General features: G+C 49.5%; 1 protein-coding gene across 5 annotated transcripts in view; it reads left to right on the top strand.

Moving 5' to 3' along the window:
• Positions 1 to 13,630, top strand: part of LOC115530789 (disks large homolog 5) — a 36,591-nt gene that overhangs the window by 949 nt on the left and 22,012 nt on the right. For 2 of the 5 annotated variants that reach the window (XM_030339552.1, XM_030339551.1), the window contains exons 2-7: positions 5,034 to 5,102; positions 5,691 to 5,865; positions 6,310 to 6,453; positions 8,815 to 8,998; positions 10,779 to 11,035; positions 12,159 to 12,471. In XM_030339552.1, coding sequence (XP_030195412.1) covers positions 5,034 to 5,102; positions 5,691 to 5,865; positions 6,310 to 6,453; positions 8,815 to 8,998; positions 10,779 to 11,035; positions 12,159 to 12,471 — 1,142 coding nt within the window. Of the gene's footprint in view, positions 1 to 4,883; positions 4,921 to 5,033; positions 5,103 to 5,690; positions 5,866 to 6,309; positions 6,454 to 8,814; positions 8,999 to 10,778; positions 11,036 to 12,158; positions 12,472 to 13,630 lie in introns of those variants that run through there. The other 3 variants (XM_030339556.1, XM_030339555.1, XM_030339553.1) reach the window with 3 other exon arrangements.

Below are 13,630 nucleotides of genomic sequence, written 5' to 3'. Positions count from 1 at the left end.
TGTGTGTGTGTGTGTGTGTGTGTGTGTGTGTGTGTGTGTGTGTGTGTGTGTGTGTGTGTGTGTGTGTGTGTGTGTGTGTGTGTGTGAAATCATGTGACTTAATGCCAATTTGAACTCACTCCTGTGTTTTCTCCTTTTCCCTAGAAGCACAGGCGTGTTTTTTGTGTTAAACATATTTAGGCTAATGGATTAAACAGGGAACTCAATGTGGTGTACGTTTGCTTTGAGCTGAACGATGGGGGTGCTACCATAACCGCAGTTGTAAACCATTTCTAGCACAGTATTACTGTATTGTTTACTAAAAGTATGACTAGTCTTTTCAAATGGTTCAGGGAAAAGCAAAAGATAGAAAAACGTTTCGGTGTACACTGTGTGAAGAGTCTGTTTGAGTGTCGGTTTTCACCATCATTCTTCTTCTCAAGCCGGAGTTAGCCAGCGAGGTTAGAGTACATTGTGGCATAACTTTTTGATACAGTTTTTACAAAAGGTTCAAGATAACCAGAGAAGACTGAGGAAATACATAACAAAGGTGTGTGTGTGTGTGTGTGTGTGTGTGTGTGTGTGTGTGTGTGTGTGTGTGTGTGTGTGTGTGTGTGTGTGTGTGTGTGTGTGTGTGTGTGTCACCCTCGAGGGGGGGGGGAGAATTCTATTTTGGGTTGTTTACTCCACCCCACATTGGCTGTAATTTGGGGGTACTGTTTCTTCTCTGTTCATGAAAGTGGCTCGTCCCATTCCCATACAGTCCTTTTGGATGGGTTCGATAACCCTGCCTCTCGTTGTCTACCCTGCCACGACTCAGAGGTCTGAGTTGCTCCTTCTTTATCCGTACTCCTCCAATGACACATCCTCAATTCAAATTTTTACGACACTCAATCACAATGTCAATAATTGTGCCACACACAATATAGCATGTGTCCGGCTGAGTACATTTGTCAAAATACTCCTGCTGTACAATTTTTATACCACCCACTTGTGTTAGCAATGTTGGCAATACAGTTGTAATAACTGTATTGTCCACATTAGGTGGTGGATTACCTTTTGCTTCACATGGCATATCCCATACACACATTCGCACTTTACACATGGACACCAAGAGAGACCCAACATTATGAAGCAGCATTATGGTGCAGTGGTCACTGGTGTAGTGCTAAACTACACTTCCACGCACTACATTTGCATTTCAAAAGCCAGATTTACATGGCTAGTTTGTGTTGGCATCGGCCTCGCCCCCATGCCATGCAGTCACGTCACCATCATCCATGAGCTGACAGTTTCCAGCTGTTCTGCCCTGCCTCTTTTTGTGTCAGTTGTCAATATCTGGCCTTTTTTGTAACATTATCATAAAACCATAAAAACTGCAGCATGAACGTTGGTCAATGTTTAACTTTTGAACCTAGTTACTTTCAACCTCACTTCTACCGGGTTATTAATTGGCAGCATTGTTTTCCCTCTTCCCGTTGAAACGGAAAGCAATATGTATATCTAGGTAGGCATGTTCTTGTATAGGTGTACCCCCTGTATGATCTGAGCATGCTTCATATCTGAGCAGGCTTTTATCGTGTCGATCGACGTGATGTGGTGCAGTCTACTTGGCGCAGTCCACCGTGGCTTGTGAAGCTTCCTCCAGGGCTGAGCTGGTGTTACAACAGGGCATGTACACCGCCGCCGCCAGACCCGACAGACTGGTTCCTCCACTGCTCCCTCTCGGCATTGTAACGAGGGCCTTGTCTTCAAGACAACAGTAGCTTGATTTAGCCAGCGTGCCTCCTCAGCCCTCCGCCTCTGTGTGTCATAACCAGCTACTCCCCAGGTGACACCTAGCCTGGTCCTACCAGACTCTCGTACTTCATTTCATTTGCACAGAGAGTCTGGACCTACTCAATTGACAAACGTTCACTCACTTGAAGGCGGGTGTCTGTTGAAGTTTAAAACTATTGGATTTGCCTAGTGCCACTCTGGATCTGCCATAACCAATCGCTAACGTTTGGCCGGGAATCACTTTGCGCGCAGGCTGTAAACAAACCAAACACCGTGCGTGAAGATGTCCGTCAACGAGAGCTGACTTTAACGTCATTGTTCTCAGTCACTTCCTCTGTTCGCTGATTGGACGCAGAGAAATTTAGACTGAGATAACCCACTAACATACCGCAGACCCAGCTATTACTGTAGGGAAATTCTAATTGAGAGGAAGTACTTAGGCGGGCAGAGCCAGGCTAGGTGACACCAACCTGGTTCTGTGGAAAGGGGCTAGAGCTTGACAGTTGGTCAGCTTTCAAAGTTCAACCTGTATGGACCGGTCGCGTCACACGACGAGAGAAGTTGAGTGAGCAACGCAACTCTCTTTCTCAGATGAAGTTTCAGGATGAGACACTTACACGCACGCACGCACGTACACACACACGGTCACAGACACGGGAAGCTGATTCATGTCATGTTGAATAACTCGTGTTTGACAGGGGAGAGCTGGTTGAAATCATCGGTCTTGGTTTTCGTAAAAAAATACAATTATGCCTTTTCGTATGTATTGACCGTAACCCGAAAGCTCGTAAGTAGTTACTTTTTTGTTTATTTTTGAGCTCTGTCGAAGAATTCAGAGCAATGGCAAGCTGAGGAGATACATCAGAAGGGTGTTGGTCATGCCTCACTTGTGGTCAGTTCATGCCTGCTTCATGTGCCGCAGATACATGACTACACCTTTCGGATTACAAACAAACAAAACAAGCTTCATCCTAGATTTTCTTTTCTGAATGAGGGAGAGAGAGTTTCCAAAGAAATCATGGAATGAATCTTTAAACGACCTAACTCTCAGATTAAAAGGGACTCTGGCGCTATAACCTCCACACAGCGGTTGCCGGCAGTCCTCAGTAGAGTTTGCTTTGGCCGGCCTCAAAGGAAGGCCTAATCAGTCACCTCTGTCTGCGCAGTGACTTTTTAATGTTGGCTTTGGAATTTCCTTTTACTAACTGCCCTTTGCAAGTTAGCACTTAATTTTTTTCGGTGTGATTCATCGCTACGACACTACATGCAGTAACGTCTTGTGCGTCCTTCTAATTCAACTCATTAGCAGCCGGCATTGGGTGACCCGGTTGGTTCAACGACAGCCGCAGGCTTGTCTCTTATTTATTATGGAGAGGAGCCGAGAAGGCGGTGTCACTCAGCAGGTGTGACGTCATCCGTTTGAGGCTCCGCTGCGCTGCTGTTTCTGGCTGCACGCCGGACAAGAAAAAACAGTTTCCCCCAGCCAAGTCCTGTCTTTCCTCTTGAACTGGTCTCTCAGACCGTCTGCAAAACAAGCTTATCATTTCCGAAGGCGAGAGGAGGTGTGTCTGTCACACCGGTTAATCGCCTAGGTTAGAAAAATAGGAAATGCCCTGTTGTCATAGCGTTGCGCCAAAACTCAAGTCTACAAGTCTGGAGTCTGCAGCATTGCACAGCCTGCTGACTGGCGCTAAAGCGATCAGCAACCCCTACCCCCCGCCCCCATAGTGACATGGGTGAGCCGAGTGTGTGAGAGGGGAGAGGGAGCGAGGCGGCCCACCACAGCTCAGCCCCAGGTCCCATGACTTCCAGGAAAGTAGGGAGAGCGGGCCACGGCGTGGCGAACCTCTCGGCCCATTGTGACACACGGCGTCTCTCTGCTCAAACAAGACCCATGGGAAACTTAAGCCCGGGCCAGAACAAAGAGGGCTTGATCCATGGGATGCCACGGTTCCTGAGGCACATCACTCTCTCTCCCCCTCTTTTTTTTTCTTTTTCTTTTTTTCCTTCTTTCAGCCCCGCAACGATGGGAAAGCAATGGAGGGGCAAGCCATTTTAGCTGGGTTCCCTCCAGTTTTAATCAAACACACAGTCTCCCCCTTTTTTTTTTTTTTTTTGTAGCTTGCTGGAACACTGCCAGCATGGGATTGATTTAGGAGTGTTGAGATGCTGGTAAATGGGATCGTTTGTCATGGTGCTGTTTATTTTTTTTGTAGGTGGCGCGTCAGGACTTATATCAAGGGTGGGAGTTTGTGATTTAACCGGGCGGATCAGCTGGTGTGTGTGTGTGTGTGTGTGTGTGTGTGTGTGTGTGTGTGTGTGTGTGTGTGTGTGTGTGTGTGTGTGTGTGTGTGTGTGTGTGTGTGTGTGTGTGTGTGTGTGTGTGTGTGTGTGTGTGTGTGACGCCGGATGGAAACTGGCGTCTTGTTTAGACTCTTCATCCCGTATTCGTAGTACCCTGGGTCCACACACCATAAAGGAGTTCAAGCATTGACACCATTCCTTTTTCATTTGATCTCCTGAAATTCATGGCTACAATTGATGGACCGGAACAAGTAAAAAGCATCCCAGAAACAGTTGTTTTCCTCTCCAGATTGTGATGCTTGGCACTGTGTGTAGCGATGCATACTCTCCTCATCACTCATATTTTTGGGTTATTTTTCTTCCCCTGTATGGTTTCATCCTTGCTGTAATTCCTGAACAGTTAATCGTGTATTAGGCGACAAAAGAAAGAGGGGCTTCCAGAAGGGGGGTGGTGGGTGGTGGTGTTGGTGGTGGTGGTGGTGGTGGTGTAGAAGCGGGGGGGGGGGGGGGGGGGGGGGGGGGGGGTTCAGTGGTGGTGGGAGTGTGTGGCGTTGTCAGCGGAGATGAAAAGAAGCACCTCTTGGACTGGCCTGACTCTTCTGGGGGCCCCAGACCGGCTACGTTTACGCCGCCCTGCCTGCTGATAATTAGCCACACACTGCAGCCAGGGCCCACGGGGCTGTCATCCCTGGGTCGCTGAGGGGGAGGGAGGGAGGGAGGAGGTGGAGGGGATGGAGGGGAAAGTCCCACCTTTTATTATTCCCCTGGACCGGCCCTCTTTGACTGCCGGGCTAAATCCTCCCTTTGCGTAACCCTAGCCACTCGCTGCTGCCTTGATGTGCCACTACAATGCCAGAGGTACTCGCTGGTCTGTAATTCAGGAGTCACTTGTTTTGCAGACTTGGTGACTGACTTTGATGTTTTTGTGTTCTCCCCTCTCACCCCCCCCCCCCAAAATCCCCCTTCTCCAGGCTCCACCTACAGTGTCTTGTCCACAATGCCGTCGGACTCGGAGAGCAGTAGCTCCCTCAGCAGCCTGGGTGAGTGTCCCTGTCACGGAAACCACCGGTCGCCGTTTATAAGTTAATAAAGTACGATATTAAAGCAAGCATTTCCCAGTTACCACATTCCCATTCGCTCCCACGAGAAGTTATGCTGACGATGCTTTTGCAATGATTAAACTGATTCCTCACGGCATGATGATGACATTTGCGGTGAAATACACTCCCTTTTTGTTTGTTTAGCAAAAATGTTCAGGGTAAGGGTTTGGTTTGCGCACCTCGCAACCGTGGGGCAATTCTGCATGTTTTTGCAGAAAACATGACGACGGCTTTAAAGAAAAACAAGACACGGTTGCACTACACATATGGCTTCTAACCAAGGCTAATTTGCGACCACACTGCACGTACTGACACGTAACTCAGACAAAGCCAAGCCCGGGACAGTCTTGTCTTTTACATGCGACGAGATCCTAAGACGACGAGACGCCTCCATGCGATTGAAGCCTTGAGTGAGTAGCGAGGAGGCTGTACCCCTACCCAACACCCTCCAACCCCCCCCCCCCCCCCCCCCCCCCCCCCCCACACACACACACCCTCCTTGCCCCAGTGACGTGCTGACACCCACAGGTACGCCCACCCCAGCCTCCTCGCCGCCGCCCAGCCACACGGAGATCCACGGCGTCCTCACGCGGGAGAACATGGAGACGGTGCTGTTCCAGCTGAAGCAGGTGACCCGGGAGCGGGATGACCTGCGCAAGAGGCTGGCCCTCTCCTCGCCCGGGACCACCTTTGACGACTGCAGGTGCCGTACCGGAACCCGCCTGTCTTTGTTGTTTTGACTCTTTTGCTTGTTTTTCTTGGAAGAGGATCTGCCTTGAAAGAAAGAAAAGTTTTGTGGGAACGCACCGTGACCCCAATTCTACCCTGAAATGGGTCGAGGCACTCCTGCCCACTGAAGATTTTAAGAGCAGCAAAAAGAGAGAAAGCCTAAGTGGTTGGAGGAAGTGTTCCCCGAGCGTGTTCCACTCTAAAACAAGGGAGGGGGGGTGGAGGTTAAACAGGTCATTTTAATGGCTCCCCTCTTCTCCTTTCCCCTACTCCCAGCTGAGCGTGCTTTTATCGCCGCTACGCTTCCATCTCTCTCCCCTTGTGGCCTCCTGAAATCTTCAATTGTTTTTTGTTTGTTCTTAAAAACACATTGCCCTGTTTTTGACCCACTCTTCCCTCCCGTCGTCCTCGGGTCCAGACCCCACTCCAGGTCGGGCCAGGACTACGAACGCCTCAAGATGCAGTGCATGAAGGCCATGGCGGACCTGCAGTCCCTTCAGAACCAGCACAGCTCCACCCTCAAGAGATGTGAGGAGGCCGTGAAGAAGGCAGATTTCTACCAGTGAGTAGAAGGAGAAGATTCTTTATTTGCCTTTGCACATTAAGCAAAAGTGCTAAACACGAAATTAGCACTTTTTTAGCACTATTATTATTTAAGGGGGATAAAAAGCTACCACAGATGCCAATGCAATAGCTTCCTGAATTCTTTATTGGCTAAGCCCTGTTGTTGTTTTCGTGCCTCTGTTGTTGTTGCATCTCACTTGTGTTCACGTTCAACGGTAGCCCGCGGGAGTTTAACCTGGATCTGGTTCTCCCCTGTAGAGATCAGATTTCCCAATACTGCCGTGGAAGGAGAAGCCTTTGTGCAGGTCCATCGGTTCATTTTAGTCACGGGTCGTCAAAGCAAAACTGTGCCACAATAATTGTCTGTTTCATCACCAACCAAAAACCGATAAAGCAGCCCTTGGCACTGGCCTAAGTACAGTCCCAGCTGTCCCTTGAACCAACACACACGGCACAGATGAGCAAATTTGTCTCGGCCTCTTCTGTTAATTTCCACTGCGTCACATGGTTACTCGTCCTGATGTTTGATACATACAGCAAGTTATTCTTTGCAGCTTCTAGAAGAAACCCAAGACACGATTCTCATTGGCCGTCAGCCCTTTCATTCAAAGATATGTAGCCCTAGCTCCGGCGTGACGTGGGTAAATCCGGTTTATTCTTATATCAACATTCTGAGGTTTATTCATTGCGCTGGTATACATAAATTATTTCGTAAATCAATTTTTTTTCAGCATGCGCCTGTTCTTCTCAAAGTAGAGTCATTCGTTCTTGCTTGTCAATCAAGTCCTCTTCCTCATAAGCAGGCGGGCCGTGACAGTAATCAACGCCAGGTCCCAGCTTTTCCCTAGTACACGGAAAGGCTGGATCTGCGAGATTAAAACCAGCGGACAGAAACGCACTTACCCCCCTTGTAAGTCTGCTCCTGTCCAATCCTGAAGGTGTGGGAGGGGGCAGCATCCGACGTGATGGCGTGCTCCATAATCATCATTAGCTCGCCGACAGCGGGCACGCCACGCCACACTCCGCGAGAGGCATCTGTGCTACTAATGCCGCCGACCTTCGCCGACCCGCTATCAATGCTACTATCACTCAAGAGCAGGCGTTAGCGCGGTTTAGCCGCGGCCTCTGCCCTCTGCTCCCTGCAGAGGAGCCCACCAAACAGCTGGCGGCCACGCAGACACACAGACACACAGACGCGAGAGGATTATTACAATGGTTTAAGCCTCTCGCCCCTCCACGGCCCTGCCGGTACATCTCAGGAATTAGAAAAAAGTGTTTATTCGCCGTTTGCCGCCCTCTCTCTCTCGCTCTCGCTCTTGCTCTCGCTCTCGCTCGCTCTCTCTTTCCCCCCCCCCCCCCCCCGGTATGCTGTTGGTGCCTTCCCATTCACTTCAAGGCACCGTTCTCTGTGAGTTACTCGAATCATGTGCATTGCCCGCCGGCTGGAACATATTCCGGATGGTACATTTAAACAAACGCACTACTCTTTCGCCCATCCTCTCGAAGTCATGTGACACCATTTGTTCGTTTGCGGTCGCTGTGGGTGATATGTGACGCCGCCACGTGCTAACTCTGGGTACAACCTACAGGATGGAGTTTCTAGGTTTCAGTCTATACAATGCCGCCATCGCTGTGGAAACGTACAGACTTTCCATGCTGCTATCCCTTGGTGCAACAAAATCATGTTGTCTCCTATAAAAACATATAGTCATGGAAGTATGTCATGCTCAGGACCATGATCTTTATGGACTGATGGAACATTTTATATTTACACAAGTTATAAAACCCACATATTTGCATTTGATTGTTGATCTGCTTGGTCACAAGTAACTGTACTCAGGACCTATATTGTTTAAAGCGGTCTAAGTTCAGCTGACGGGAACTTGGACACAGAGGAGATAAATACAGACACAGATACTCTCCCCAGTTTGCCGCATACGCAATGAATGGAAGTGACCGGCCCATGAGCATAAAGTCCCACAAGAGGACTATATCGCGCGCGTACAATGTTTTGGCAAACCCTCTCAGCATGATTAATAGTCCATACTGACAGAATGCGTCGTCCCTATGCAAATGAAAGCCTTTTTTTATGCTGAATGAATGTTTTTTTTTTTTTCATTTTGTGCCTCAATGATGCGGTGCTTGGTTAAACTAGCCACTTGTTGACAACAGGTACGATTATATAACTACATATTCTGGCACCGTAAGCCTTCTCGCTCAGGGTAGTGCGTACAACATGCATTGCTGTTTTCTGTTCAGCTCTGCCAGTGTTGGATCTTTGCCTCTACCGCCCCCACCCTACCCCTGCTTCAGTCGGGCGTCAGCCCCCTCTGGCTAACTCTTTCCCCCCTCCCCGCAGCACACTGCACGGCCGGCTGGCGAGCGAGCAGGCCCAGCTGAAGGAGGAGACGGAGGCGCTGCGGCTGGACAACATGCAGCTGCTGCGGGAGCACGGCCACAGCACGCAGGCCTGCGACGAGCTGCGGCGGCTGCGGCAGGGCGACCTGCGGGACGCCGCCGACATGAGGACGCTGCACCAGCAGGTAACGCGGGCCGACGGCGGCGTTCATCCACGCCCCACTAAAGTGTGTGTGTGTGTGTGTGTGTGTGTGTGTGTGTGTGTGTTCCTCCAAACACACACACACACAGGCTGCACTCTCCCTGGAGATGCTCTCAGCCCGCTGCTGGATGCTGACGTTCGAGACAGAAGGGCATTTATTATTTGCCTGGTCCGCCGTCATTACTTCCGTGAGGGTGGCTCTCTGCCAGACGGATCGGGGTCATACCGCCTCCCCTCTCCCACGGGTCGGAGCTCCCTTTTTCTTTTTTTTCCACTTTACGTATGCCCTATTCTCGCATCGATCGCCGTCCATCCAACTTCTGCCGTACTCCGGGTCAGACTTTTCGATTGAATGCCTTATTGTGGAACCGCACCTTGTCTACGTATGCATCAGTGCTCCCAGACTACATTGTTCATTAAACACTATCATTAGCTGAACTCTGCCTATTTAGTTAAGTTAAATCTTAAATCTAAAAGGCCTATAGTGAACTATAGGCCTTAAGCAGGTTAATGATGATGATGATCGTAAATAACTGCATTTATATAGCTCTCATCAAGGCCCTCAAAGGGCTTTTCATAAGGGATTGATGCACCTCATCCACTACCACTGAAGGAATGAAACCATCCAATGAGTGACCAAGGTTGGATTTAGGTGTAAAAAGCCTGGCTGGGATTCGGGCCAGGGACGGCGTGATTAGCTCCCATACGCTGAGCAGTGCCACGGGCTCATTGGTAGTTGTTTTTAGTTGTTTTTATTTTTAATCCTATTCCACCAGAGTTTGCTCAACGTATATCCAAACCCTCAGAGCAGGCCTTCATGGTCACGTCGGCAGCCGGTCCTAAGGATGCATTCATTCGAGGCGGTATGTGGCTCAGTAGGTAGAGCGGGTTGGCTGGTAACCGGAAGTTTGCTAGTTCAAACCCCGGCTCCCCCTAGCTCTGAATGTCGTGTCCCTGAGCAAGACGCCTAACCCTTTCTGCTCCCGATGCCTTGCAGGGTTGACACCGCCGTTGGTGCCTGAATGTGTGCAAGAAAGGCTGAATGTTTGGCTTTAAGTGCTTTAAGTGGCCACTGGTTAGAAAAGCGCTTTATAAATGCAGTCCATTTACCATTTTATTGATCAATTTAGGCTTGTATTTGTTTTACTGAACGCGGCACCGCAAGTGAGTGAATGTGGTGTGAAAACGGCCTTGGGTTAAGAGCCTCATCAAACATCAAAGACACTCGTCCGTTTCAATGCGTGAAGTGAGAGGGAGGGCGTCGCCCTGGTGTGATCTTTGCCGGCCACAAAATCCCTATCTCGGTCTAAATGCAGCCCCCGTGATGCCCCGGCACTCTGGCGTACAGAGGTTCCACCCATTACACGAGCACTCTGTTTCACAGACAGCTGGGTAAACAAACACGTGTTATTTATTTATCAGTTGCTTTAATGGAGACCGTCACCGGGGAGCCACGCCGGTCTGATCCACCGAGGAACAATGAGTCTCTTTGAAAAGGAATACTCATAAATACGTAATTGTTCCATTTTGTATTGTCTCTACTTCAAATCTCTTGCATTTTTAATAAAAAGAAAAACGTTGAATCTCGAATCCAAACCTCACTTTTATAAAGACACTCTTAGACCAAACCCATCAAAAGGACTAACAATAAACTTGTCTGATGTCCTCAAACCACAGCGTTTGTTCCACTGCCATCAAACGAAGGGGTGTGCGTGTGTGTTCACGTCTCCCCCCCCCCCCCCCCCCCCCCCCCCGCCCTCCAGGTGATGCGCGAGGGCTCGTCGGACGTCCTCAGCAAGCTGTACGACGCCACGGCGGAGAAGCTGGCGGCGGCGCGGCGCGACTACGAGGCGCTGCGCAAGCGCTACGGCGAGCAGACGGCGAGCCACAACGCCGACCTGGGCCGTCTGGCGCAGGCTGACGGGGAGAACCAGCGGCTGCAGGCGCAGCTGGACGCGCTGCTGCAGCAGAGGGACGCCGCCGTGCACCGCCAGCAGCAGTACTCCTCGACCGGGAGGAGGTGGGGCGACAGACACAGACACACACACACACACACACACACACACATGCACCATGCACATTACAATATTCATGCATGCACACACACATGCCCCAGCACAATACACATGCATGCATCCAAACGCACACGCACTGGAATGCATGCAATAATCTGTAGACCCAAACACGCGCACGCACGCACACGCACGAACGTACCCAGATTCACCCTCTGATGGAAAAACAACCGCTGTACTGTCGACATGCAGCCAGCCAAAGGGACAGACGGACAGACCAACAGAGTAAACGGCAGACGTAAACAAATTCTAATCACTACCAGTCGGGCCCAGACTAAAAAGTTCACTTCATATTAATACAAAGGCTTTAGTGCCAAATTCGAATTGGTCACCTAATCCGAGACAGATGAAGCTTTGTGTCCGGGCAGCTGCCCGTTGGTTTGGAGCGTCGGGGTCCGGGCCCTCATGAGATTAGGAGAAAGTCTGTTCCACTGTTCTCTTTTCTAACAACTCTCCGGTGAAGTGACAATTCTACAATCAAGTCTTGTCATCTTCATTTGTTTCTCTATGTGTCACTTTAGCACTGCTTGAGTCAATGCATGTTAATTAGAACCCCTTATTTAAAAAAAAAAATATTCGTTTTTTTCACTACTTTGGTTGAGAAGCTCTAATAAAACCAAACAGGGAAAGAGGAGGAAACCTGACAATCCCTGAGAAAGATGTTGGCCTTTTGGTGCTTTAGTTCTCTGTCCTATCTCTAAGTGCCCATAAAGCATATACAAGTCAGATTCTGGTTATTGAAACACAAACCTTTTGGAATAATGCAATAAATTGATTTGGCAGATTTCCGAGAAAATTGGTAGTAGATATCTAGTTTATTCGGACTGAAACGGTTTTCTTGGCTGTGATATAGGTACAATCATGCAATTTTGTTTTGTATGCAATACATGAAAAAGGGGGGTAAATTGGCGGGTATAAACTTTTGACGCTGGGTGGGGCTTGGAGGGAGTACCGAGGGGGGAGGGGCATAACTTAAAAAAAAATCAGCAATTACATTTTTTGTGTGTAGCAAGCTAGCTTGAAATAAACACCCCCCCCCCCCCCCCCCCCCCCCCCCCCGTCCCGCTCCAGGTACGACACTGTGCAGCAGGAGCTGGCCGCTGCGGCGGCCCAGAACAAGGAGCTACAGCGGGAGACGGAGCGCCTGCAGGCGGAGGCCACGCGCCTCAAGACCCAGCAGCTGAAGGCGGCCAAGGACTGCGACAAGTACAAGGAGGAGCGGGACTCGGTGTTCAGCGAGTACCGGCTCATCATGAGCGAGCGCGACCAGGTGATCAAGGAGGTGGACAAGCTGCAGACCGGCCTGGAGCTGGCCGAGGCCCGGCTGAAGAACACCTCGTCGGAGAGGCGCGTGGCCGGCGACGAGCTGGAGGCGCTCAGACAGGTGAGCGAGAACACGCCCCGGGTTGAAGCGCGGAGGGGGTCGGTCTGAGAGTTAGGAATCAGACGCAATGACGTATATAGACGGTATTTATATTGTGCTTTTTTGTAACCAGTGACTACCCAAAGCGCTTTACAACATTGCTTATCATTCACTAATTCACACACAGACGGAAGCGTCAGCCATGCAAGGCGACAGCAGTGGCATCCCCTCGGGAGCAGTTTAGGGTTAGGTGCCTTGCTCAGGGGCACCTTGACACTCACAGCTAGGAGGAACTAGAAACCATGCCGTTACCAGCCAACCCGCTCTACCTCGCTACTGCCCCCCACACAACGTGGTTCGTTTAACAGTTTTTCTTTATTCGTGCGATGGAATCTATACATTCAAGATTTTATTTTGGGAAATTTTTTCCATGAAGTGCTCTGAAATGATTGCTCTTATCTCTGGTACCCTTATTTATATTGTTGCTGTCCCATAGTGTTCTCTTTGACTGAGCTTTGTCCTGTGTCTTTAGAGAGATTGCTCGTCAATTGGAAATACATATCTAATATAAATGTGAAATCTCTCGTGAGATTAAGGAAAGGTTTTGCTCTTGAGATTAAAAAAAAGAATAATGAGGATGGAGGATTACATCCATCGATCTCTGCATCTCAATCATAAAGATGTGCAATCATACAGCAATGGATGCTGCTATTCACCTTCAGGTTTAACAATTCGCAGTATTTGCACTATGGGGGGCTTTCCCCCCCCCATATAAAGTACATTATTAAGTAAGTAAATTATTATTATGCTGTAAACTAACATGGCAAGTTAAACACCAGTTAACAGACTAACATGAAGGGACAGATGATGCAAAAACAGAACAGCCGTTGAAACAGCATGCTCGACATTTTTCGTCTCATTTTGATCCAAACGCCTGGGGAGAAAGAGCGGTTTTCAGGCGGAGCTCAACACCACCCTGTCTGCCTCCTTAAACACACTGGCCCCCCGCAAAACACCCTTCACCCTGGTTCACACCTGAGCTTCGTAAACCGAAGCAGACTTCGGTTTACGAAGCTCAGGTGTGAACCAGGGTAAATGTGAAATCTCTTGTGAGATTAAGGAAAGGTTGAAGTCAAGCAGACTTCACCCTGGTTCACACCTGAGCTTCGTAAACCGAAGT

This window comes from Gadus morhua, chromosome 18 (genome assembly GCF_902167405.1).
Source record: "Gadus morhua chromosome 18, gadMor3.0, whole genome shotgun sequence".
Classification (NCBI taxonomy): Eukaryota; Metazoa; Chordata; class Actinopteri; order Gadiformes; family Gadidae; genus Gadus; species Gadus morhua.
This window is presented reverse-complemented; position numbering and strand designations above follow the sequence as displayed.